The sequence below is a fragment of the Procambarus clarkii genome, chromosome 82 (assembly GCF_040958095.1).
Source record: "Procambarus clarkii isolate CNS0578487 chromosome 82, FALCON_Pclarkii_2.0, whole genome shotgun sequence".
In the NCBI taxonomy this organism is placed as follows: domain Eukaryota; kingdom Metazoa; phylum Arthropoda; class Malacostraca; order Decapoda; family Cambaridae; genus Procambarus; species Procambarus clarkii.
The window spans coordinates 9,676,992-9,700,254 of NC_091231.1; the positions used below are offsets into that span (position 1 = coordinate 9,676,992).

Consider the following 23,263-nt stretch of genomic DNA (forward strand, 5'->3'; position numbering starts at 1 on the left):
ATGTTCTTCACACCAAGCTGGGACAAGACGCACTCATCACAACAAGCTAGGACAAGATGCACTCACAAGCTAGGACAAGATGCACTCACAAGCTAGGACAAGACGCACTCACAAGCTAGGACAAGACGCACTCATCACAGCAAGCTAGGACAAGACGCACTCATCACTGCAAGCCGGGACAAGACGCACTCAAAAGCTAGGACAAGATGCACTCATCACCGCAAGCTGTACACTCACAACTGACTTTATTCGAAATTTTCTGCATTGGAAATCCAGAAAATTGGTACGCCTGTGGGTGTGTTGGTAATTACCTAAATGTGTAATTACCTAATTACTGGTACGCTTGTGGTTGTGTTGGTACACCTGTGATCGGGTTGGTACGCCTATGATCGGGTTGGTACGCCTGTGATCGGGTTGGTACGCCTGTGATCGGGTTGGTGCGCCTGTGATCGGGTTGGTACGCCTGTGATCGGGTTGATACGCCTGAGATCGGATTGGTACGCCTGTGATCGGGTTGATACGCCTGTGATCGGTTTGGTACGCCTGTGATCGGGTTGATACGCCAGAGATCGGGTTGGTACGCCTGTGATCGGGTTGATACGCCTGTGATCGGGTTGGTACGCCTGTGATCGGGTTGATACGCCTGAGATCGGGTTGGTACGCCTGTGATCGGGTTGATACGCCTGTGATCGGGTTGGTACGCCTGTTGTTAGAAGTGGTTGTTGACGGCGAGAACGCTCCTCATATGTGGCGACTTTTGCGGATAGACAGATGTGCGCATACCTGACTCTCTTGAGAGGAGACGTAAGTAACAGTGAAGACACATGTGGCACAATGTTGGGGACGCAGGACGCTTCTGTGACTAAATAAGACAATGTTTTGGTGTTGGGTCTGTCTGCAGGGTTACTCAAGTCCACCACCGAGGCTTATTAAGCAGGCAGGTATATACTAGCCCTGGATATAGTGCAGGACAAAAGTAAACTCAGTGGGGTATACACGGAGAAGCTAGGTACACTTAACCCCAGTGTAGGTGTACTGGGTACACCTACAATTCTCTCGGTGATAGAGAGTTGGGTGGAGCAGGGGACCCTCGGCCGCCCGCGCGACTTCTTGTCAACACAACTTGTCATACCAACCTCCTTCCATCTTACCACTGTGTGTGTGACTTGAGGTATTTAATAACAATTCATTGTGTCGGGGACAGGGAGCCAGTTGACCAGACCACACACTAGAAGGTGAAGGGACGACGACGTTTCGGTCCGTCCTGGACCATTCTCACAATCGACTTGAGAATAGTCCAGGATGGACCGAAACATCGTCGTCCCTTCACCTTCTAGTGTGCCACGTTATTGTGACTCATCGCCTGCACAGGGAGCCAGTATATATATATATATATATATATATATATATATATATATATTAGGCATATAAACTGAGGTCGCCCCCCTCCTACTGACTCCCCAGGATGCAGCCTCACAATAAGCTAACAAGTCCTAGGTCCTATTTACTGCTAGGCGAATAGGATCATTAGATGATGGGCAACGCCCCCAACTATTTCTTCTTTGTTTACATGCACTTATGCTTTTTACCTTGATACCAGGAGTTTATACGGGAAAATATCGATTTTTGGTGAAATAGCAAACGAAGAGGCTTGTGCTGAAAATTATTTTAAAACTGTATTTACTTATTTGGAATACTTTTTTCTTACTATCTGATAAACAATGCACATATAAAAAACAGTTTTTATGTTAAAAATTAAAAATAATGGTCATCTTAACACTTCCAGGTAAATTTATATTCATTCTAATATAACTCTTAAGTGTTCCCTCAGTCCTCCTCAAAAAACTCCCTACAGTGTGTAGTTGGATTGTAAGATCACTAATCTTGTAAACCTGAGCGCCTCTTACGGTTGTTTGATTTAAGTCAAGTTTTAATTCAAGATTAGAAAACTTATTTTAATCTTTTATTTTCAAACTCAAACAAACTGTATAGAGGTGACTGTCATAAGCTTGCATGCTATTTTTTTTACAGAGTAAATTATCATGAAGGTATATATCAGACAAGTTTGATTGAACTTTCAAGTATATTTATCATGGTCCAGTTACCACGAATTTCACAAAAGGATATTCTAGCTTTGTAAATATCTTGAAAAAATTACATTCATTATTATCTGAAACATAACAGTACAATACAAGTTGTAGAATAGTAAATAATGTACAAAAGTACAATTTTCATGAATGGTTATTGAAATTCAAACCTATGAACAAAATTAGACATTAATTGTGTCTAGTACATTACAAATCAGAATCCAAGTGAAAATAAATAATTATTTCTTCATAATTATTTCACTAACATATTAATATGGCAATTCAACTTTCAATTAACCTAGTAAAATTATTAAATAATTATTATATCATATACCGCGCTGCAGTCACCACGAACCAATTTTTTTTTTAAATTAAATGACGCCTGCTATAATGTATAGGGAAGTGACACCTGCTATAATGTAGAAAGAAATGACACCTGCTATAATGTAGAAAGAAATGACACCTGCTATAATGTAGAGATAAATGGCACTTGTTATATTATAGAGAGAAATGACACCTGCTATAATGTAGAGATAAATGGCACTTGTTATATTATAGAGAGAAATGACACCTGCTATAATGTAGAGATAAATGACACTTGTTATATCATAGAGAGAAATGACACCTGCTATAATGTAGAGATAAATGACACTTGTTATATTATAGAGAGAAATGACACCTGCTATAATGTAGAGAGAAATGACACTTGTTATATTATAGAGATAAATGACACCTGCTATAATGTAGAGTGAAATGACACTTGCTATAATGTAGAGAGAAATGACACCTGCTATAATGTAGAGTGAAGGGGCAACTGTACAAAGCAATCAAACATTGAATAAATTAATTATTGTGAAATCATCCTGACCTTTCGCAAAAAAAATTAACCGAGTTAAAATTCTGTTGAATTTAATATGGCAATTCATATCAAATAACAAATTGATATACACAAAGTTGTTAGAAAAAACAAAGTTCATACAAAATGTCTAAAGTTTTAAAAGGATTTATTGCTTGCATATTGCGCAATATCGTTCCTCTAATTTATTAAACCTCTTTATGATCACGATTTGAATTGAAAGTCTTGAAACGGAACGCAAGTCTTGCTACTATCTCTAGTTCTAAGGAGTCATATTTTGTCGTTTGATGAGTTGTGATTCTCTCAAAGCAGAAATATTCAGGTGAATTTATCTTCATCGATTTTGCAAATATTCCGAGAAAAACGTTTTCGATATTAAGGTCTGACTACTAAAGTTTGCAAGTTTTCAATGGAGTTGTATTATAATGTTATTGTTTATTATACGACGTTTTACTAGTATTTCACATGAATTTTAAATTGCTGTCGAAGGCCGCAGGTTCCCACGCCCTCGTTTCAGTCTTTGATGGCCACTCAGCTGTTGTGGTGGCATTAATAACCCTCGAGAGCTTGATAGGCCTTATGCCCAACACCAAACCTTTGCTGACGAACACTTGACATGTTCTCCCTAGTCTGTTGACAGGAAAAATTCCCAGGGTGTTCCCACGGGGCGCGGCGATTCAATTATTTGTTCCTTTTCTAGCAGGGAAGGAGAAGTGCAGGGCTCAGCAGTGTGAAATAGGCGAGAAATCAAAGCTGGAAACTCAACTTCTTCTGTACTGTAGTTGTAGGCACTGGCCAGACTACACCACGTACACCAGCGCCCTCATCCTTCAAGGTAAGCAACTCCTCCACAATCAAGCCTTACTTTCTCCTGAACTGTATATATATGCAGTATATATGTATCTATCTATCTATATATATATATATATATATATATATATATATATATATATATATATATATATATATATATACATATATATATATATATATATATATATATATATATATATATATATATATATATATATATATATATATATATATATATATATAGCCAGAACGCAGTTCTTATGTATGTATATGTATACATACATAAGAACTATAGTATATAGTTCTTATGTTCGCATTATAGTTTGTATACATATATGTATATATATGTATACATACTATAATCCGGATTAAAATGTTTATGTGGTTTATGTAGACTAGGTCATATTTTTGTGACGTATAAGGATTAAAATATATACAGACATTTTTCTGAAGTATAATAATAATTCACTTTCGTGCCATTACAGGTAAGTAACTAAATTCTCCGAGAAACAGCAATCCACCGCGTCTCAGGTACGTGCTTACTTCGTTCGGAGATTTAGCACACCCATGGTGGGGGAAGGCTTCCTTTTCGCGCGTGCTGTAATTATTTTGGTGGAGAATTGTAGGGTAAGTCGGTTGGTCGCAGCCTCGTGCTAATAGCCTCGTGGAAGACTCCTTCAAAAGTTGGGTTGCATGGTATTGAGGATTATCCTAAGTCGGATAAGGGCGTTGTTATGTAAAAGAAAACAGAGGATTAACATACGTGGAGTCAAGTCCGAGTGAAAAACCGATGTAAGTGGAGTGTCCCTAGGCTCTGTCCTTACCATATATATATATATATATATATATATATATATATATATATATATATATATATATATATATATATATATATAAATGATTTAGCCCCGGGATTGAACATTATCATTTGCAAATGACACAAAAATAGGGTTGGAAATATCAAAATCAAAATCCGTGCAAGACGAGCTATATAGGGTTTTAAAATGGATAAAAGATTAACATTTGTAGTTTAATGCTGAAAAATGTAGAATTCTGTGTTTAGGTAATCATACAAGACTTCGCAGATATCAGCTGGCCAGTGTTGAAATTGCGAAAGCCAAATGCAAAGAAGATCTAGGAGTAATAATTAGTAGAGATCTTATGCCAAAAAGTCAATATACAAGTGAACAGAATTACGTGACTAGGATACTGAGATTTGTTCTTTTTTTGGGACTTACTCCTGTTTTGGGGCACGCACAGCTGGTCTCTTGCACTCACGGCTGTTTTGGGGCATGCACAGCTGGTCTGTTGCACTCACGGCTGTTTTGGGGCATGCACAGCTGGTCTCTTGCACTCACGGCTGTTTTGGGGCATGCACAGCTGGTCTGTTGCACTCACGGCTGTTTTGGGGCATGCACAGCTGGTCTGTTGCACTCACGGCTGTTTTGGGGCATGCACAGCTGGTCTCTTGCACTCACGGCTGTTTTGGGGCACGCACAGCTGGTCTGTTGCACTCACGGCTGTTTTGGGGCACGCACAGCTGGTCTGTTGCACTCACGGCTGTTTTGGGGCATGCACAGCTGGTCTCTTGCACTCACGGCTGTTTTGGGGCACGCACAGCTGGTCTGTTGCACTCACGGCTGTTTTGGGGCACGCACAGCTGGTCTCTTGCACTCACGGCTGTTTTGGGGCATGCACAGCTGGTCTGTTGCACTCACGGCTGTTTTGGGGCATGCACAGCTGGTCTGTTGCACTCACGGCTGTTTTGGGGCATGCACAGCTGGTGTCTTGCACTCACGGCTGTTTTGGGGCACGCACAGCTGGTCTGTTGCACTCACGGCTGTTTTGGGGCACGCACAGCTGGTCTCTTGCACTCACGGCTGTTTTGGGGCATGCACAGCTGGTCTGTTGCACTCACGGCTGTTTTGGGGCATGCACAGCTGGTCTGTTGCACTCACGGCTGTTTTGGGGCATGCACAGCTGGTCTCTTGCACTCACGGCTGTTTTGGGGCACGCACAGCTGGTCTGTTGCACTCACGGCTGTTTTGGGGCACGCACAGCTGGTCTGTTGCACTCACGGCTGTTTTGGGGCACACACAGCTGGTCTCTTGCACTCACGGCTGTTTTGGGGCATGCACAGCTGGTCTCTTGCACTCACGGCTGTTTTTGGGGCACGCACAGCTGGTCTGTTGCACTCACGGCTGTTTTGGGGCACGCACAGCTGGTCTGTTGCACTCACGGCTGTTTTGGGGCACGCACAGCTGGTCTCTTGCACTCACGGCTGTTTTGGGGCATGCACAGCTGGTCTGTTGCAACCATACCTGTTCTGGCGCACGTAGTTCTTGCCCGGGTTCGATTCCAGGCCGAGGCAGAAACAAATGTGGTTTCTTTCACCTGATGTACCTGTTCACCTAGCAGTAAATAGGTACCTGGGAGTTAGACAGCTGCTACGTGCTGCTTCCTTGGGATGTGTGTGTGTGTATAAGAGAAAAATATGTAGTAGACATAATAGAGGACAAAATAAATTGGTTAGAAAGGCGGGGTCCAAGAGCTGATAGCTCGACTCTGCAGATACAAATAGTAAATACACACACACAGCTGATCGTTATACAACAAAGAGACACAGTGTGGGTGCACATCCCACTGAGACAGACAGACAGTGTGGGTGCACATCCCACTGAGACAGACAGACAGTGTGGGTGCACATCCCACTGAGACAGACAGTGTGGTGCACATCCCACTGAGACAGACAGTGTGGGTGCACATCCCACTGAGACAGACAGTGTGGGTGCACATCCCACTGGCTAATAAACACCACCCAGCTTGACCAGACAGGTGGCGTGCCACTGATGAATACACAAGCAATTTTTATTTAAGAGAGGGAGGGGGAAGGAGGGAGGGGAAGAGGGGAAGAGAAAGATGATCATGCAGAGGGGAGAGGGCCACATGCTGGCTAAATAGATAGCCTTTCATTTGGTGGGCTGCTGTACGTGCTCTCCCAAACCTTCCAACTCCGACCTTTTCAACGCCCCTGGTAATGGCCTTCCCACATTTCGTTATCCTCAATTATTGGCGAAGCGAAACATTACACAACACTCTAGAATATATTTGCAACTATGGTTATTGCACAAGCGAGCGCATGCATAGGCTATGCAACAATAGGATGAGCTGATTCCCCCTCAGCTGCTGACAGTAGAGTATCGGTACTGAACGAAATAACTTGATTATTGACTGCATAGAACATATAATAATCGTGAAGAAATGACTCTGAAAGCTCACGTAGTAACATATTTGTGCAGTTTACTATATTTGTGTAGTCGTGGAGCAGTGTTTCAGCGCAATATGTACCTTAAATAACGAAAATGTTAACGAAATGCTAAAGCAACACACATGACAATTAGCAACATACAACATCAACATTAACAACATACAAGAGGCAACAGCAGACAACATTAAAAACTTGTTATGAACACCCCCCCCTACACTGACCCCTCCCCTCTCCCCCTCACCACAACACCCACCCCTACTCTGACCCCTCCCCTCTCCCCCCTAACCACAACACCCCCCCCCCCACACTGACCCCTCCCCTCTCCCCCTCACAACAACACCCCTACCACACTGACCCCTCCCCCTCTCCCCCTCACCACAACACCCCTACCACACTGACCCCTCCCCCTCTCCCCCTCACCACAACACCCCCACCACATAGTAAACATTATGATAATGGACCTTTAGTTTAACTACATCTTTGCGAATGTTAAATATCTGTGGTGGACGGTCGTGTATATGTTTGTAGTGCTTGTGAGGCGCTCTTGTAACCTTTTCATGCAACTTGGGTTAGGCTAGTCTAGTAGGACAGTTAGTTTATGCTGAGTTTAGTTAGGTTAAGTTAGACTAGGTAAACTTAGATTATTTATTTGGTTTGATTAAACAATTAGAATGAGGAAAGGAACCTATTGTTGGAAGATGCTATTCTGGCAATCATGTTAAAGTTTGAATGAAGTTTGGCTGTAATGTTTATAGTACAATGTTAATGACTAAGATGACGATGGGTCTTTAACTATTTTCTGCGAGAATTTAGTTACATAGTTTGCATATTAAAATGTGAAATGGAAACAAACAATACAATAGGGTTCAAGCTATACACTGACATTGGATTAGAGGAGCAATTACTATACTATGGTGATAGGCACGATTCGAGATTTGAATTTCCCACTGCAGCTATATTTAAATTGTAAATTTCCCTCCCCGGTTAGATTTAAATTTAAAATTTCCCTCCACAGTTAGATTTAAATTTAAAATTTCCCTACACGGTGTGATTTAAAATTTAAATTTCCCGCGACAGTAAGAATTTAAATGCCAAATTTCTATCTATTTTGAATTTGCCTCCCGTGCGCCTGCGCCAGTGTGGGGGCCCAGACTGTTATGGCGGGAAAGGACGGTCGCTTGCCTGCCGGATCTCGTATGGGGGGGGAGGGGTCATTTACCCGCTTTGGTTTATTACCATTGATTGCTGTTACTATATTTGTGCAGGCTGTGTGGCATATGTTACGGTGTACAATTATTGCTTTACTGTGCAAATTTGCCAATTACTATAGGCCATTCGTTGCACATTTCAGTGTTACCAGCGTGGGCCTGTGTCCTAGTGCTATAGTGTCATAATATATTATATATATATATATATATATATTATACACGGTTGACTGTAAAGATCAATATTTCGTTTACAAGTTACACAGATACAGCCGAGAATGCGGTTTAGGCTAACGCCATATACATTTGAAAAGTCACACCCAACCGCCCTTGCTTTTTACGGGGTCGGCGTTCGATCCCCGATGGGTTGAGGATCATTCCTTTCCTCCGTCCTCATATACTAGCTCCTTGTCCACGTATCTAAAAAGCTATAGATACCACGTGCTATAAAGTCAGTGCAAATTATAATTACAGTTGACCGCATGAACTGGTTAAACAGACCATAGAGCTGACCACACACGAGGTGCGCTCGAAGCATGTACAAAACCGTTCATTAAAGGTCATTTTCTGATCTATCGTTATGTTAAGACCTTTGGTTAGGCTCTGGTGGGTTAGAGCTAAATGTATTTGGGTTATGTTTAGTTTGATTGGGTAAGTTTATGTCAAGTTGGGTTGGGTAGGATTAGGTAGGTTAGGTTGAATAAGGTTAAATTAGGTTGGGAAATGTTAGGTAGGTATGGGTTAGGTTAGGTAGGTTTTGGTTTGGTTAGGTACGGCTAGGAAGTTGTTAAAATCCGTTTTCGACTCATCTTGTGTACACTGAATTGTATTCCCACAACCTGATTTTAACCAGGGATGTCCCGCCAAACACAAACTGAAACTGTCTCTATTTTCCGCTTGTTACAACTTGTAATAAAGTTGTTACATCTTGGTTTAACGTGTTTATGACGTATTAGAACGTTGTTACAACTTGCTATATTGGTTGTTTTAACTGGTTAGGTGTTAAAACTTGTTCGAACGTTGTACAAGCGTCGTAGTTTCTGTGTGTGTTCGGCGGGGCCGGCCGCGCGCGAGGCAGCTAGCCTACCACACCGCGCGGGCAGTTTCGTTGTTGGCTTATCAAACTGATGCTCGTTATCAGTGGAAGATAAGAGACGAGAATGATCACTATAACCCAAGTATCCCAATAAATCACAACATCAGAGTTCATTCCTGGAAACATGTATTTTGTGGTGCATGTGGTATAGTATTTTGTGGTGTGTATGGTATTGTTTATTTTGTGGTGTGCATGGTAATGGACTGAATCGACTTGAGAATGGTCTAGGACGGACCGAAACGTCGTCGTCCCTTCACCTTCTAGTGTGTGGTCTGGTCAACATGGTAATGGACTAGTGTGGTCAAGCATGGAGACCTAATCTTCATAATGCCATATCTGCCTTGGAGAAAATTCAACACGCGGCGGCAAAAATCATCCCAGAACTAAGTGAACTTTCACGCCAGGAACGGTTGTGAGGGCCACAGGGCTAACAATTCTGCAAACCAGACATGATATGGCGGATCTCATCGAAACTTTTATTATTCTAAACAATTTGGAGGTAACTGATCCAGACCACGTCTTTAACGTGTCACTTGTAACCCACACAAGGAGGCCACACACTTGGGGCTAGCCTCATCCAGCTTTGCAGGAGGAAGGTTTTGGGGGATGGAATGGACATAGGTTGGTCAGGGAAGACATTAGTAAAATGCTTTAATAAATATTAGCAATTATAGACCCCCTTCCCCATACGGTTTTCACGGGAGTCAAGTGTGTCAAATGTGAAATATTTGGTGTGAGACCCTTAGAGCTTATATTTATTGTAATAATATATTTCATATTTTCTGAGAGATTCATACAGTATTTTGAGTGCTTCTTAATGTTTTTCTTCTTAGTGTAGCTACCTGAATACCGACGTAGCCGCCACGAAGGCGCTAAGAAGGAAAACCTTCGTAAGTACCTTCGTGAATCTGGCCCCAGCACTCCAGTGCCTTGTATTTACATTCCAGTTTATGTGATCATTCTATCGACTTCACAGGGGGCAAAATGTATTATATATATATATATATATATATATATATATATATATATATATATATATATATATATATATATATATATATATATATATAGAAGAAGGGGGACCCATAGCCTCGGAGGAAACCACGCATAACACATTAGAGGGAATGTTTAGGGAATATATATATATATATATATATATATATATATATATATATATATATATATATATATATATATATATATATATATATATATATATTCTGTATATATATATATAATGTATGTTCGAGTTTGGTACCCTCCTAGTATACTATAAGATAAAATACGTTTCTTTGTCCAAAGTTGAAGGCCAGGCGCTTGTGGCTAGTCTCACCCAACTTCGTAGGGAAAATGGTCTGGTGTACGGGACCGACATAGGATGGTTGGGGTCGGCCTAAGTTAGCCAATGTAAGAAATATCAGTTTGTAGCCCAACCACATCATGCAATTTTCACGAAGTCTGTGTCTTTCATGAGGTTCACTTCTCACTGTCCTCAGTGAAAATTAAATACCAACTCTTTCATTCCCCAAAAAAACTAAGCTGTTAATTTCCAAGAAATCAACAGTTCCCCTCAAAACCAAAAAACAAAAAACAATTTTACTCACGCTAAACACTTAAACATAAAAATAAACATTACATTCAGTCCTAAATGCATAGGGGTATGTAAGAGATTTTGACGAAATGAAATAATATATTCAAATAACAAATCACGTTAATGAAAATATAAGTTAAGTGTATTGCAGGAGAGAATATTATTATTCCAGAACACATAAACAGATCCCCATAACAAAACCTTTACTTTAACGACCCGGCCCCCCCCCCCCTCCCCCACTAAAGACCAGCCAGGCTTTTAAACCCCACAAAAGCAAAACCATCTTTTACGGCTGCCATAAAAGGTGAACACAACACTCTAAAAAAGACTACAGTAGGCGAGAATCCCTTGCTACTAACATTAATTTGAGACCTTGCAAGTGGCACGGGGCCGCCTTCCTATTAGGCGAGTCGCGTAAACTTTTGGAAAATTCATTGTGGAAGATTTTTGAAATTTTATTTTTCAGTTTCCTACCTTCCTCCCCCCACCCCGCCCTCCTCCCCCCGCCCCCCCTCCTCCCCCCGCCCCCCCTCCTCCCCCCCGCCCCCCCTCCTCCCCCCCGCCCCCCCTCCTCCCCCCCGCCCCCCTCCTCCCCCCCCGCCCCCCCTCCCCCCCTCCCCCTATACCCGTCCCCCGCGAGGCATAAAGTTGGTATTGGGCGCGCTTACGACCCGCCGCAAGTTTCGATCTTGTGGATTGGTGTTGCAAGGTCTACAGTTGTGCTGGTGATGGGTGTGTGTGTGTGTTCCTCTGCCTCTGTGGGATATTGATCTTTTACTCTGTAGGCTGGAGTCTGTAGGCGAGGTGGGGGGGGGGGGCTGGTACTGGGAGGCTGCCTGGCTGACGGGGAGAGAGAGGGAGGGCAAGAGAGAGAGTGAGCAAGCGAGAGAGTATCAGAGAGAGAGTATGAGAGAGAGAGGGAGAGAGAGAGAGAGAGAGAGAGAGAGAGAGAGAGAGAGAGAGAGAGAGAGAGAGGGCAAGCGAGAGAGCGAGCGAGAGAGAGTGAGCAAGCGAGAGAGTATCAGAGAGAGAGAGAGAGAGAGAGAGAGAGAGAGAGAGAGAGAGAGAGAGAGAGAGAGAGAGAGAGAGAGAGAGAGTGAGCAAGCGAGAGAGTATCAGAGAGAGAACGAGAGAGACAGTAAGCTAGAGAGCGAGAAAGAAAGAGAGAAATCGAGCGAGAAAGAGAGAGCGAATGAGAGTAAGAGAGACAAGAGAGCAAGCGAGAGAGAGAGCAATCTATAACAAGTACATTACTGGTGTTGTGAGACAAGGACAAGTCCCCAGACACACTATAGTGACCTAAGAAAAGCGCAACACATTGCCGCTCGAGTCCTATATCTAGAATATAAAATTAGTAAAAGAATGTTTTATAGAAATGCTCTTTGTAAATGGCTGAAACAAAAGTAACAAAGGCATTAACAAAAGTATACAGAGTCAAAATTTCCATAGAAAATCCAAATATTTTTTCAACAACAACAACAAAAACATTAAAAAATTATTGACTTTATTTGTATACATTTTATTTGCATTTGAAATGGCAAAATACAATAGGAATTGTTGAGCAAGATCATAGGGAGAAGTGGTATGTTTATTTGTATAGTCAGTCATACACTACTCATACACAACCTTACAGCCAGTCATACACGACTGCTCATACACAGCCATACAGCCAGTCATACACTGCTCATACACAGGCATACAGCCAGTCATTCACTGCTCATACACAGCCATACAGCCAGTCATACACGACTGCTCATACACAGCCATACAGCCAGTCATACACGACTGCTCATACACAACCATACAGTCAGTCATACAGACATCTTAGACAATGCAACACATCTTAATGTCATCCAGCCATCAGCAGCAGATACAGACGGTGATGCACAGAACACATCAACATCACCAAGCTTTTGTTACTGCGTACCATTTTAAACGGATTACTTGACTCCGTAAAATATGAGACGTATTGGGTGAGAGGACAGGTTGTTTCTGTGCATAGAGTCCACCCCATATCCACCTTGACCAGTGCGTGGATAGAGTCCACCCACATCCACCTGGAGCAAGCGTGGATTGAGTCCACCCACATCCACCTTGACCAGTGCGTGGATAGAGTCCACCCACATCCACCTTGACCAGTGCGTGGATAGAGTCCACCCACATCCACCTTGACCAGTGCGTGGATAGAGTCCACCCACATCCACCTTGCGAGAAGGAAGAGTACCAGCAATGTAGGCAATAGAGCTGTGGAATATATAAATCCATGAGAGAGCGTCAAGGGGAGTCTCCCAGAGAAAGGAATTCGGGTGACATTCCACAGGAAGGGGACGAGGCTGCCTTCCCCTTGTTAGCGAGGCCTCGCTCACGGCTCCCCTCACCCGCTCCCCTTCCTCATACATCACCACTAACTATAATATAAGGCTTTATATATATATATATATATATATATATATATATATATATATATATATATATATATATATATATATGCTCCCGTTCTCGTACCGTGTTCCCACAAAGGCAATAATACATATAATTCCCACATACAATATTTCCGATACAAACGGCAGTCAGTAAAACTTGAAATAAAATGCAATCAGAACACACGTGGCATCCGCTGTGGCGTTCGAGGGTCATAGTCCTAAGGGCCTGGGTTCGATTCCCGGAGGAAACAAATGATCAGAGTTCTTTTTACCTGAGGCATCTGTTCACCTAGCAGTAAAGAGGTACCTGGGAGTTAGACACCTGCTACTAGTTGCTTCCTGGGGATATATATGTGTGTTAGATATAATAGAGGAAAAATTGATTGGTTAGAAAGGCAGATTCCAAGAGCTATTAGCTCGATTCTACACAAATAGTAAATACACAGGCGCGCGCTCGCTTGTGGTACACAAATTTCATAGGCATGATTCTCTTCCCGTACGATGTGGTGAGTTCGGTAACACTGTTCCCGAACTTTCTAGATACACACTCCCGTATTTGACGCCGTGGGCAGCGATCGTGGCCATAATGGCAATGTTTACTGCGTATATCACACACGCGGCGCACCCCTAGCCTATATAACCTGTCCTCACACTTCATGCATTGCTATTTTAACGCTGTCCGGTTCATTGTGTACCTCACAGGCGGAGAGTGGACGTCGTCTGGCGGACCTTGCCTGTCCTCCCGCTTATTGGCTGGCCATTGGCATCTTATTCCAGGTGTATTGAAGTTTAATGCATTGTGATATTGACGGTTAATTGCACTAATGAGTAGCTTTATTCTGTCTGAACACCGTTGATCTGTCTGAGCACCGTTGTTGATGTATCTGAACACCTTTGTTGATGTATCTGAACACCGTTGTTGATGTATCTGAACACCTTTGATCTATCTGAACACCTTTGAAATACCTGAACGCCGTTTAGATTAACTCAAGATTGAGTTAAGATTAAGATAAGATTAAGATTGAGTAACAGATTGACTGGGAACAAATAAACCAAGACCTCACAGACATAAGCTGGGAAGAACAACTAGAAAATGCCAACCTAAATCAGTGCCTGGAGAGCACAGGCTGGCTGGCACAGGAAATATGCTCAAGACGCAGACCACTAAGACACGAAAAGGAAGAGATGCAGACTGGAACGGGAACTCCCCGTCCCCTATCCAGGAGATCAGGTAACCCAGCGCCTGACCCCACTCCTAGGAGATCAGTTAACCCAGCGCCTGACCCCACTCCTAGGAGATCAGTTAATTCAGCGTCTGACTCCACTCCTAGGAGATCAGTTAACTCAGCGCCTGACCCCACTCCTAGATCAGTTAACTCAGCTCCTGACCCCACTCCTAGGAGATCAGTTAACCCAGCGCCTGACCCCACTCCTAGGAGATCAGTTAACCCAGCGCCTGACCCCACTCCTAGATCAGTTAACTCAGCGCCTGACCCCACTCCTAGATCAGTTAACTCAGCGCCTGACCCCACTCCTAGGAGATCAGTTAACCCAGCGCCTGACCCCACTCCTAGGAGATCAGGTAACCGAGTGTGGAAATCATGTAATGATGTGACGTATGCCAGTCAAGTGCGTGATTGACCGTTAACCAGGAGTCATGGAAGCGTGTACTGGCAAGGGGGTCAAGCCTCAGCTGTTCCAGAAAAGAAATGCCAGCGTTGTGGACCAACGGCCAAAACACCGCTGGAACATTCAAATTCAAATTCAAATTTGTATTCAGGTAAAAGTACATACATAGAAGATGAATTACAAACATAATGTTGGATTTATAGACAGAGTTAGTACATATAATACAAGCCAACATACGAGTCATGCATTCATCCAGCGCCCATATCTGACGGAAGTGAGGAGCACTTAGTGGGCCAGCCAGAGGCCTGAGGCCCGCGCAGCAATATCCTTAAGCAAAAAGTTGGAAACAAACATGATTTAGCTGGGATTGTATCAGGTGTGGAGAGTGATAGATCATGTTTAACGTTGTATTATGCTGGCATAACTTGTATGGCGGGCGTCACTTCCTGTCTGTCTGTCTCACTCTCCAGCTGGCGGCCTGAGGGTCCTTGCCGGCAAGGTCCAGCAGGGACCGGACCCTGCCAGCAAGGGACTGACACTACTGACAAGGGACTGGACTTTGGGCGTTTTTTAATTTTGTTTCCAGACCAGCAGGGTCTTTCCTCGACCTTGCCCGTAAGGGACCGACCCTGCACGCCCACACAGCCCCTGCACGCCCACACAGCCCTGCACGCCCACACAGCCCTGCACGCCCACACAGTCCTGCACGCCCACACAGCCCCTGCACGCCAACACAGCCCCTGCACGCCAACACAGCCCTGCACGCCCACACAGCCCTGCACGCCCACACAGCCCCTGCACGCCCACACAGCCCTACACGCCCACACAGCCCCTGCACGCCAACACAGCCCCTGCACGCCCACACAGCCCTGCACGCCCACACAGCCCTGCACGCCCACACAGCCCTGCACGCCCACACAGCCCTACACGCCCACACAGCCCTGCACGCCCACACAGCCCCTGCACGCCAACACAGCCCCTGCACGCCCACACAGGCGTGCAGGACTCCACAGCCCCGAGTCTGACAATAAGGCCGGTGGCAGGCAATGATTGGACGTACAGGACCCAATATTCAAAAAAATGGTGAGATATTGAAGCGAGGCGGGGGTTAAGCTGCTCTTGTTAGCCCTGACGGAGGGGGGAGGGGGAAGGGGGGGGGGGCGGGAGGGGGGAGGTGGAGTGGTGGGGGGGAAGGGGAGAGGAGCGGGGGAGATATACTGGATTGTGAGGGGTTTAGAGAATGGGGAGGGAGGAAGGAGAGACAGAGAGATAAAGAGTAACAAATAGAAGGAGTGAAATAGATAGCGTGAGAGAGAGTGATAGAGAGAAATGATAGATATTATTCGTTCTATCAGGGACAGGAAGCAATTCAATGTGTATAAAATACTTTAGGGTTGTGTGGAGGACGTTGCCCAAGGTGGAGCCATCCTGACTTTCCCCCTGGAGACAGTCTCACCACACTGGTCCAACGCCCAGGCATGTGAACACGTGCATTAGGTGCAAGGAAACACCCCCAACCGTTTCTGACCCATCCGGGAACGGGATTGTGAGTCGAGAACGAAGAGCTAATAAAAGGGAAATGAATGGCACTTGGGATGAAAAGAGGCTAAGAGGAGAGGAAAATGGAGGAGGGGAAAATAGAAGGAAGAAAGAGAGAGGGAAGGCCGAGGCAGGGAAAAATATATCGTCTACAAGGTATTTGGATAAGACTGAAGATGGCAGCGCTGGGAGGCTGTGAAAAGCTGGGTGGGATGTGGGGCTGTGGGAGAGAGAGCAAGTGTTATAATTTTTTGACCATCGTCGGCTAATATGTGATCGACAGTATGGTTTTAGAAAAGGCCGATCTGCTGCTGATCTCTCGCTAAATCTCTCCACTAAATGGCATCAGTCACTGGATGAGTCCAAGATCTGCTGTGTTGTTGCTCAAGACACAGCAGGAGCCTTTGATCAGGTCTGGCACTCTGGAGAAGTAGTCCAGCTTAAGTCACTAGGCATCTCATGGTCCATCTAAGAGTTAATAAAAGACTACCATCAAGAACGGACTCTAAGGGTAGTCCTCGATGGAGCAGAATACGTAAGCCACTCAATTGGTGCCAGCGGCCCACAGGGTAGTGTGCTTGGCCCTCTGTGGAATGTCTATTTCAACGATCTACTTCATCTCATTCCTAAAGCTCAAGCCTATGCTGATGACTGCACTCTTCACATACTGAAAGGAAGAAATGCCAACTGCTCCAAGAATCATCAATCACAAACGTTCAGCGATGTCTACCACCCCCTGAACACCACCACCCCCCCCCCTGAACACCACCAGACCCTGAACACCACCACCACCCCCTGAACACCACCAGGGCCTGAACACCACCACCCCCCCCCCTGAACACCACCAGACCCTGAACACCACCACCCCGTGAACACCAGTGATGGTGTTCACTGCCTATAGCCAGGTCTTATGACAGGGGAGTGACTGGCTGCTTTTTTAAAGGTTGGTGAGGATCACGGAGGAGGGGGAGAGGAGGGAGGCCTGGTTGGGTGGGGGAAGATGTGAAGGGTGGGGGGGTGTCGCGTGGGGGGGGAGGCATGGGCAGGGGAAGGAGTGGGTGAGCTTTCAGAGGAGGGGGAGTACGGGTGAGGGGGAGTCGTGAAGAGAAATTAAAAGTGAATAAAGATGGATGGGGAAGCAGAGGAAAAAGGGGGAGGTATGGGGGAGGGGAGAGGAGAAAGGGGAAGGTATGGGTGGGGAGAGGAGAAAGGGGGAAGATAAGAGGAATTGTGTACAAAGGCAGGTTAAAAGATTGAAGATGGATAGAAGAATATGGCATTCTTAGATGATGATAGGAGTGAGAATGTTGGGGTGTAAAGAGGAGTGAGGAGGGGGAGGGATGCTGGGGTGTAGATGGAGAGAGAGGGGGATGCAAATGTGTAGAGGGAGAGAGAGAGAGAAAGAGAGAGAGAGAGACGGGGGGTGCAAGTGTGTAGAAGGAGAGAGAGGGGGGGGGGAATGCTAGTGTGTAGGGGAGAGAGAGAGAGTGAGAGGGGTGGATGCAAGTGTGTAGGAGAGAGAGAGACGGATGCAGGCGTGCAGAGGGGGAGTGTGGAGGAGAACACACCCTAGAAACTTAAAATGATGCGAGAAGTGAGTGAAGGAGAATGTTACGGCCAGCTTGGGCCAGTAACAAGGTTCTTGCTGTTATAACTTCTTCTATACCCAACCCCAAGTCGGTGGTAAGCTTTCAAGAAACTGGCTGAGGCAAGTAGTAGTGCAAAGAATAAAGGGGGGGGGGATAGACAATACACAATTACACCTTCACCAATATATATATTATATAAAAGTATTACAACACATATTTACAAAGTGTCGCTTTCACTCAGGACACAATACATCGGCAGTGATCATCAAATCCCGGTGAATCCACTTTCCAAGTGCACGTCGTCTACACCTAATGGCAAACACCGACGAGTTCAACTTCCTTAACATGGGCCAGTCCACACACACTGTATCGCCACGATGTGCCAATACCCCACCTCCGCTCTCCAGATACACACTGGCAGAGGGTTTCAGCAACATGCTGACAGGGGTCTCAAACAATCGCATACAGTAGTAGCTAGCACCCTGGCAGAAGTCTCTAGCAGCTCACTAGCAACACTTCTCAACAGACGCACCACTGTCGTCTTGTAACTCTTCCTGGCCAATCCTGGGTACATCGGTCCATACAGTACTGCATAAACCCAGCAGATAACACACTGCTATAACCGACGGCGGCCACTTTGTCCTCTCGCAGGACCAAGACAAGAGTTCAGGACTGCCCAAGGTGAACTGCCTTTCTCAGCACAATCACCTCCTTACTTCACCTCTGTGAACATAAAACGTCATTAACTAGACAGACAGTATACTGGGTGACCGTATGATAACACCCATCCACCAGGAACTTGAAATTGAAAATTGTAGCCACAACCTAGATGACGTTGATCTCAATACGCCACCATCCAGAAGTTGGAGGTTTCCTGCCTCTAACTGAGGCAGGAAACCAGAGCCTTTCACCTGATGCCACGCCACCACCAACAGATGGCGTCTGCGTTGCAGACGTTGCATCGAAACACCACCGACAGATGGCGTTGATCTGCGAGTGCAGATCCATAGATGGCGCAGAAATCGCCACTCCATACTCCGGCGACGGTACATACCGTAACAGGGAACCTGAGGAGAAATAAAGTGAAGAGGGGGAAAAATAGTAAGGTAGAAGATGAGGAGAAATTGCTTACTGTAAAGGAAAGGAATCGACAAGAATGTAAGGTGCAGGGATAAAGCAATAAAGGGAGGCACGGGTGACATAAATGAGAATGAGAGGACATGGTAATGATAGAGAGGAGGGGAAAGTGAGAGGTTTAGGGTATGTGAGGCCAGACCCTGATGAATGGCCGCTTTAGTATCTATTGTTTGATAATTATTAAGTCTCGCAGTATCTTACACACTCACTAAAGTTCAACCTGAGTAAATGTAAGGTAATGAAACTAGACGGAGGAAACAAGAGGCCAGACACAGGATACCGAATGGGAGATGAAGTCCTTCATGAAACGGACAGAGAGAAAGATCTACTTGTATAAATGTCATATGCGCTTGACTGGTTGCTCCAAAATATATACATATAAACATTTAAGAGAGGGTATAATCACACACAACTGATATTCTTGATGAAAATGCTTACGACACTAATATAGAGTTCTTTCTGTATCTAGGTAAAACACTCAGTGTCAGAGTGAAGGTCACACTCCCTCTGGGTTCTGGTTGTGTAACAGAGTAATTACAACACAGCCTTTTGCCTCGTTGCACAGAATAAGTGACAGCAATGCGGCTGAAAACAGATAGCTCAGCTCTGGCATTTTTCATTTATTGCCAGGAAACGTTGAAATGTTAAAAAAAAGTAGCTTACCTGACATATTTATTAACTTACCTGACCTCACATGACCTTGCCTGACCTCACATGACCTTGTCTGACCTCACATGATCTTGCCTGATCTCACATGACCTTGCCTGACCTCACATGACCTTGTCTGACCTCACATGATCTTGCCTGATCTCACATGACCTTGCCTGACCTCACATGACCTTGTCTGACCTCACATGATCTTGCCTGATCTCACATGACCTTGCCTGACCTCACATGACCTTGCCTGACCTCACATGAGGGTGGATCAAGCAGCCCAGGGTGTGGCTGAGGGTGGATCAAGCAGCCCAGGGTGTGGCTGAGGGTGGATCAGGCAGCCCAGGGTGTGGCTGAGGGTGGATCAGGCAGCCCAGGGTGTGGCTGAGGGTGGATCAGGCAGCCCAGGGTGTGGCTGAGGGTGGATCAAGCAGCCCAGGGTGTGGCTGAGGGTGGATCAAGCAGCCCAGGGTGTGGCTGAGGGTGGATCAGGCAGCCCAGGGTGTGGCTGAGGGTGGATCAGGCAGCCCAGGGTGTGGCTGAGGGTGGATCAAGCAGCCCAGGGTGTGGCTGAGGGTGGATCAAGCAGCCCAGGGTGTGGCTGAGGGTGGATCAAGTAGCCCAGGGTGTGGCTGAAGGTGGATCAGGCAGCCCAGGGTGTGGCTGAGGGTGGATCAGGCAGCCCAGGGTGTGGCTGAGGGTGGATCAAGTAGCCCAGGGTGTGGCTGAGGGTGGATCAGGCAGCCCAGGGTGTGGCTGAGGGTGGATCAAGCAGCCCAGGGTGTGGCTGAGGGTGGATCAAGCAGCCCAGGGTGTGGCTGAGGGTGGATCAAGCAGCCCAGGGTGTGGCTGAGGGTGGATCAAGCAGCCCAGGGTGTGGCTGAGGGTGGATCAAACAGCCCAGGGTGTGGCTGAGGGTGAATCAAGCAGCCCAGGGTGTGGCTGAGGGTGGATCAAGCAGCCCAGGGTGTGGCTGAGGGTGGATCAACCAGCCCAGGGTGTGGCTGGTGGATCACAAGTTGTCACGGGCCCTGAATATTGTGTTAAGGGGCCTACCCTCCTCCCTTCCTGACGCCAGCCTAAAAGTCATCATCATAGGATCTATTTTCACACAATTAAATCAAAGTTTTGAACCTTACAGGCGAGGGGAAACCCGAGTACGAAATTCATCTTGGTGCCGTCACGGGAGCCCAAGTCGTCACCTGAACCTCGTCTCTAATTAAAAGTCGCAGAAGAAGGTTAGGAATAAAGATGGAGTTTTCTTGCTCCCCGACAAACAGCCAAATGAAGACAAATCAATATGCGACAAGTCTTCCTGCGAGTGTCTTCACGGTTGCCAAAATCTTGGTTGCAAAATACGAGCAGTGATCGATTTGAGGGCTCGTGAGGGGCTCAATATGAGCCGCGTGCTCGCCAATTGGTAAAGATCTCGCCGGTATATGAATGGCAGCAACATCCCCTCAGATTCATATTATCGTCTCCTCAATTAGTGGGTAAAAACTCCCCGACTGGACAAGAGGTGAAAGCCTCAGCGACCACAGTGGCAACAGGAGTCCCAACACCACCAGACCTGGAGCCGTGCTCCTCCTGACTCCACCTCCCCCGCCGGCGGTGGGCGGGGCTACTGGCCAACCGGCACTCTGATTGGCTGACGTGGCTCCTCCCTGAGGGGACGAGCGAGGGGAGGCGGTGGTAATATTTAGGAGGTACGGGGCATGAATGAGCTATGTGCGATATATTACAAGGCTCACTAACACATGACACCCAACACCGAGAATGGAACTTAGTGGCTCTGTAGATTAACACTACATGACGCTGCACATTAACACACCAACGTTTGTTGACTATAAAGTTGGGTTGATGTTACCGTCGACGATGTTACGGTGATGTTAATGTCGTCGATGTTACGGTGATGTTACCATGGACTATGTAACACCAGGTGGTGTTATAGTGACCAGAAAATGTTACAGTGACCTGGTGGTGTTACTGTGAACTGGTGGTGTTATAGTGACCTGGTAGTGTTACAGTGACCTGGTGGTGTTACATTGACCTGGTGGTGTTACAGTGATATGGTGGTGTTACAGTGACCAGGTGGTATTATAGTGACCTGGTGGTGTTATAGTGACCAGGTGGTGTTACAGTAACCAGGTGGTGTTATAGTGACCAGGTGGTGTTACAGTGACCTGGTGGTGTTACAGTGACCTGGTGGTGTTACAGTAACCAGGTGGTGTTACAGTAACCAGGTGGTGTTACAGTGACCAGGTGGTGTTACAGTGACCAGGTGGTGTTACAGTGACCTGGTGGTGTTACAGTAACCAGGTGGTGTTACAGTAACCAGGTGGTGTTACAGTGACCAGGTGCTGTTATAGTGACCAGGTGGTGTTACAGTGACCTGGTGGTGTTACAGTGACCTGGTGGTGTTACAGTGACCAGGTGGTGTTACAGTGACCTGGTGGTGTTACAGTGACCTGGTGGTGTTACAGTGACCTGGTGGTGTTACAGTAACCAGGTGGTGTTACAGTGACCAGGTGGTGTTACAGTGACCAGGTGGTGTTACAGTAACCAGGTGATGTTACAGTGACCAGGTGGTGTTACAGTGACCAGGTGGTTACAGTGACCTGGTAGTGTTACAGTGACCTGGTGGTGTTACAGTAACCAGGTGGTGTTACAGTGACCAGGTGGTGTTATAGTGACCTGGTGGTGTTACAGTGACCTGGTGGTGTTACAGTAACCAGGTGGTGTTACAGTAACCAGGTGGTGTTACAGTGACCAGGTGGTGTTACAGTGACCAGGTGGTGTTACAGTGACCAGGTGGTGTTACAGTGACCTGGTGGTGTTACAGTAACCAGGTGGTGTTACAGTAACCAGGTGGTGTTACAGTGACCAGGTGGTGTTACAGTGACCTGGTGGTGTTACAGTGACCTTGTAGTGTTACAGTAACCAGGTGGTGTTACAGTGACCTGGTGGTGTTACAGTAACCAGGTGGTGTTACAGTAACCAGGTGGTGTTACAGTGACCAGGTGGTGTTACAGTGACCTGGTGGTGTTACAGTGACCTGGTAGTGTTACAGTAACCAGGTGGTGTTACAGTGACCTGGTAGTGTTACAGTAACCAGGTGGTGTTACAGTGACCTGGTAGTGTTACAGTAACCAGGTGGTGTTACAGTAACCAGGTGGTGTTACAGTAACCAGGTAGTGTTACAGTGACCAGGTGGTGTTACACAAGTAACATAATATGCAACTATTTAGGGAAACTGCTTAGTTTCTCAGATTGCTCAGGAAAATAATGAAATAATTTTCAATCATATACCTAAGGTTTTATTTCATCCTTTTGTTCAACATTTAACACTTCCAATGTGAGCTTGAGAGAGAGAGAG

The 23,263-nt window shown here is 45.7% G+C and overlaps 2 protein-coding genes across 3 annotated transcripts in view; both read left to right on the forward strand.

Moving 5' to 3' along the window:
* Positions 1-686: 686 nt before the first annotated feature.
* The window catches only part of LOC123764319 (solute carrier family 35 member F3), a 225,177-nt gene continuing 202,600 nt past the window's right edge, over positions 687-23,263 (forward strand). The window contains exons 1-2 of one of the 2 annotated variants that reach the window (XM_069316089.1): positions 687-804; positions 3,644-3,778. The gene's annotated coding sequence lies outside the window, so the exon portion shown is untranslated. The remainder of the gene's footprint in view (positions 805-3,643; positions 3,779-23,263) is intronic. The other variant, XM_069316090.1, reaches the window with a different exon arrangement.
* On the forward strand, positions 13,822-16,018 carry LOC123764200 (putative uncharacterized protein DDB_G0290521). The gene is made up of 3 exons (XM_045751735.2): positions 13,822-13,845; positions 14,372-14,921; positions 15,555-16,018. The coding sequence occupies exons 1-3, from the start codon at positions 13,822-13,824 to the stop codon at positions 16,016-16,018; spliced, it is 1,038 nt and encodes a 345-aa protein (XP_045607691.2).

Bases quoted from the DNA above. Each gene is read 5' to 3' on its own strand.
- LOC123764200 (XM_045751735.2), top strand. From the start codon at position 13,822: ATGATTCTCTTCCCGTACGATGTG. The intron at 13,846-14,371 runs GTGAGTTCGGTA...ATTGAGTAACAG, and splicing joins TTCTCTTCCCGTACGATGTG to ATTGACTGGGAACAAATAAA. The intron at 14,922-15,554 runs GTAACCGAGTGT...TTTTGTTTCCAG, and splicing joins CCCCACTCCTAGGAGATCAG to ACCAGCAGGGTCTTTCCTCG.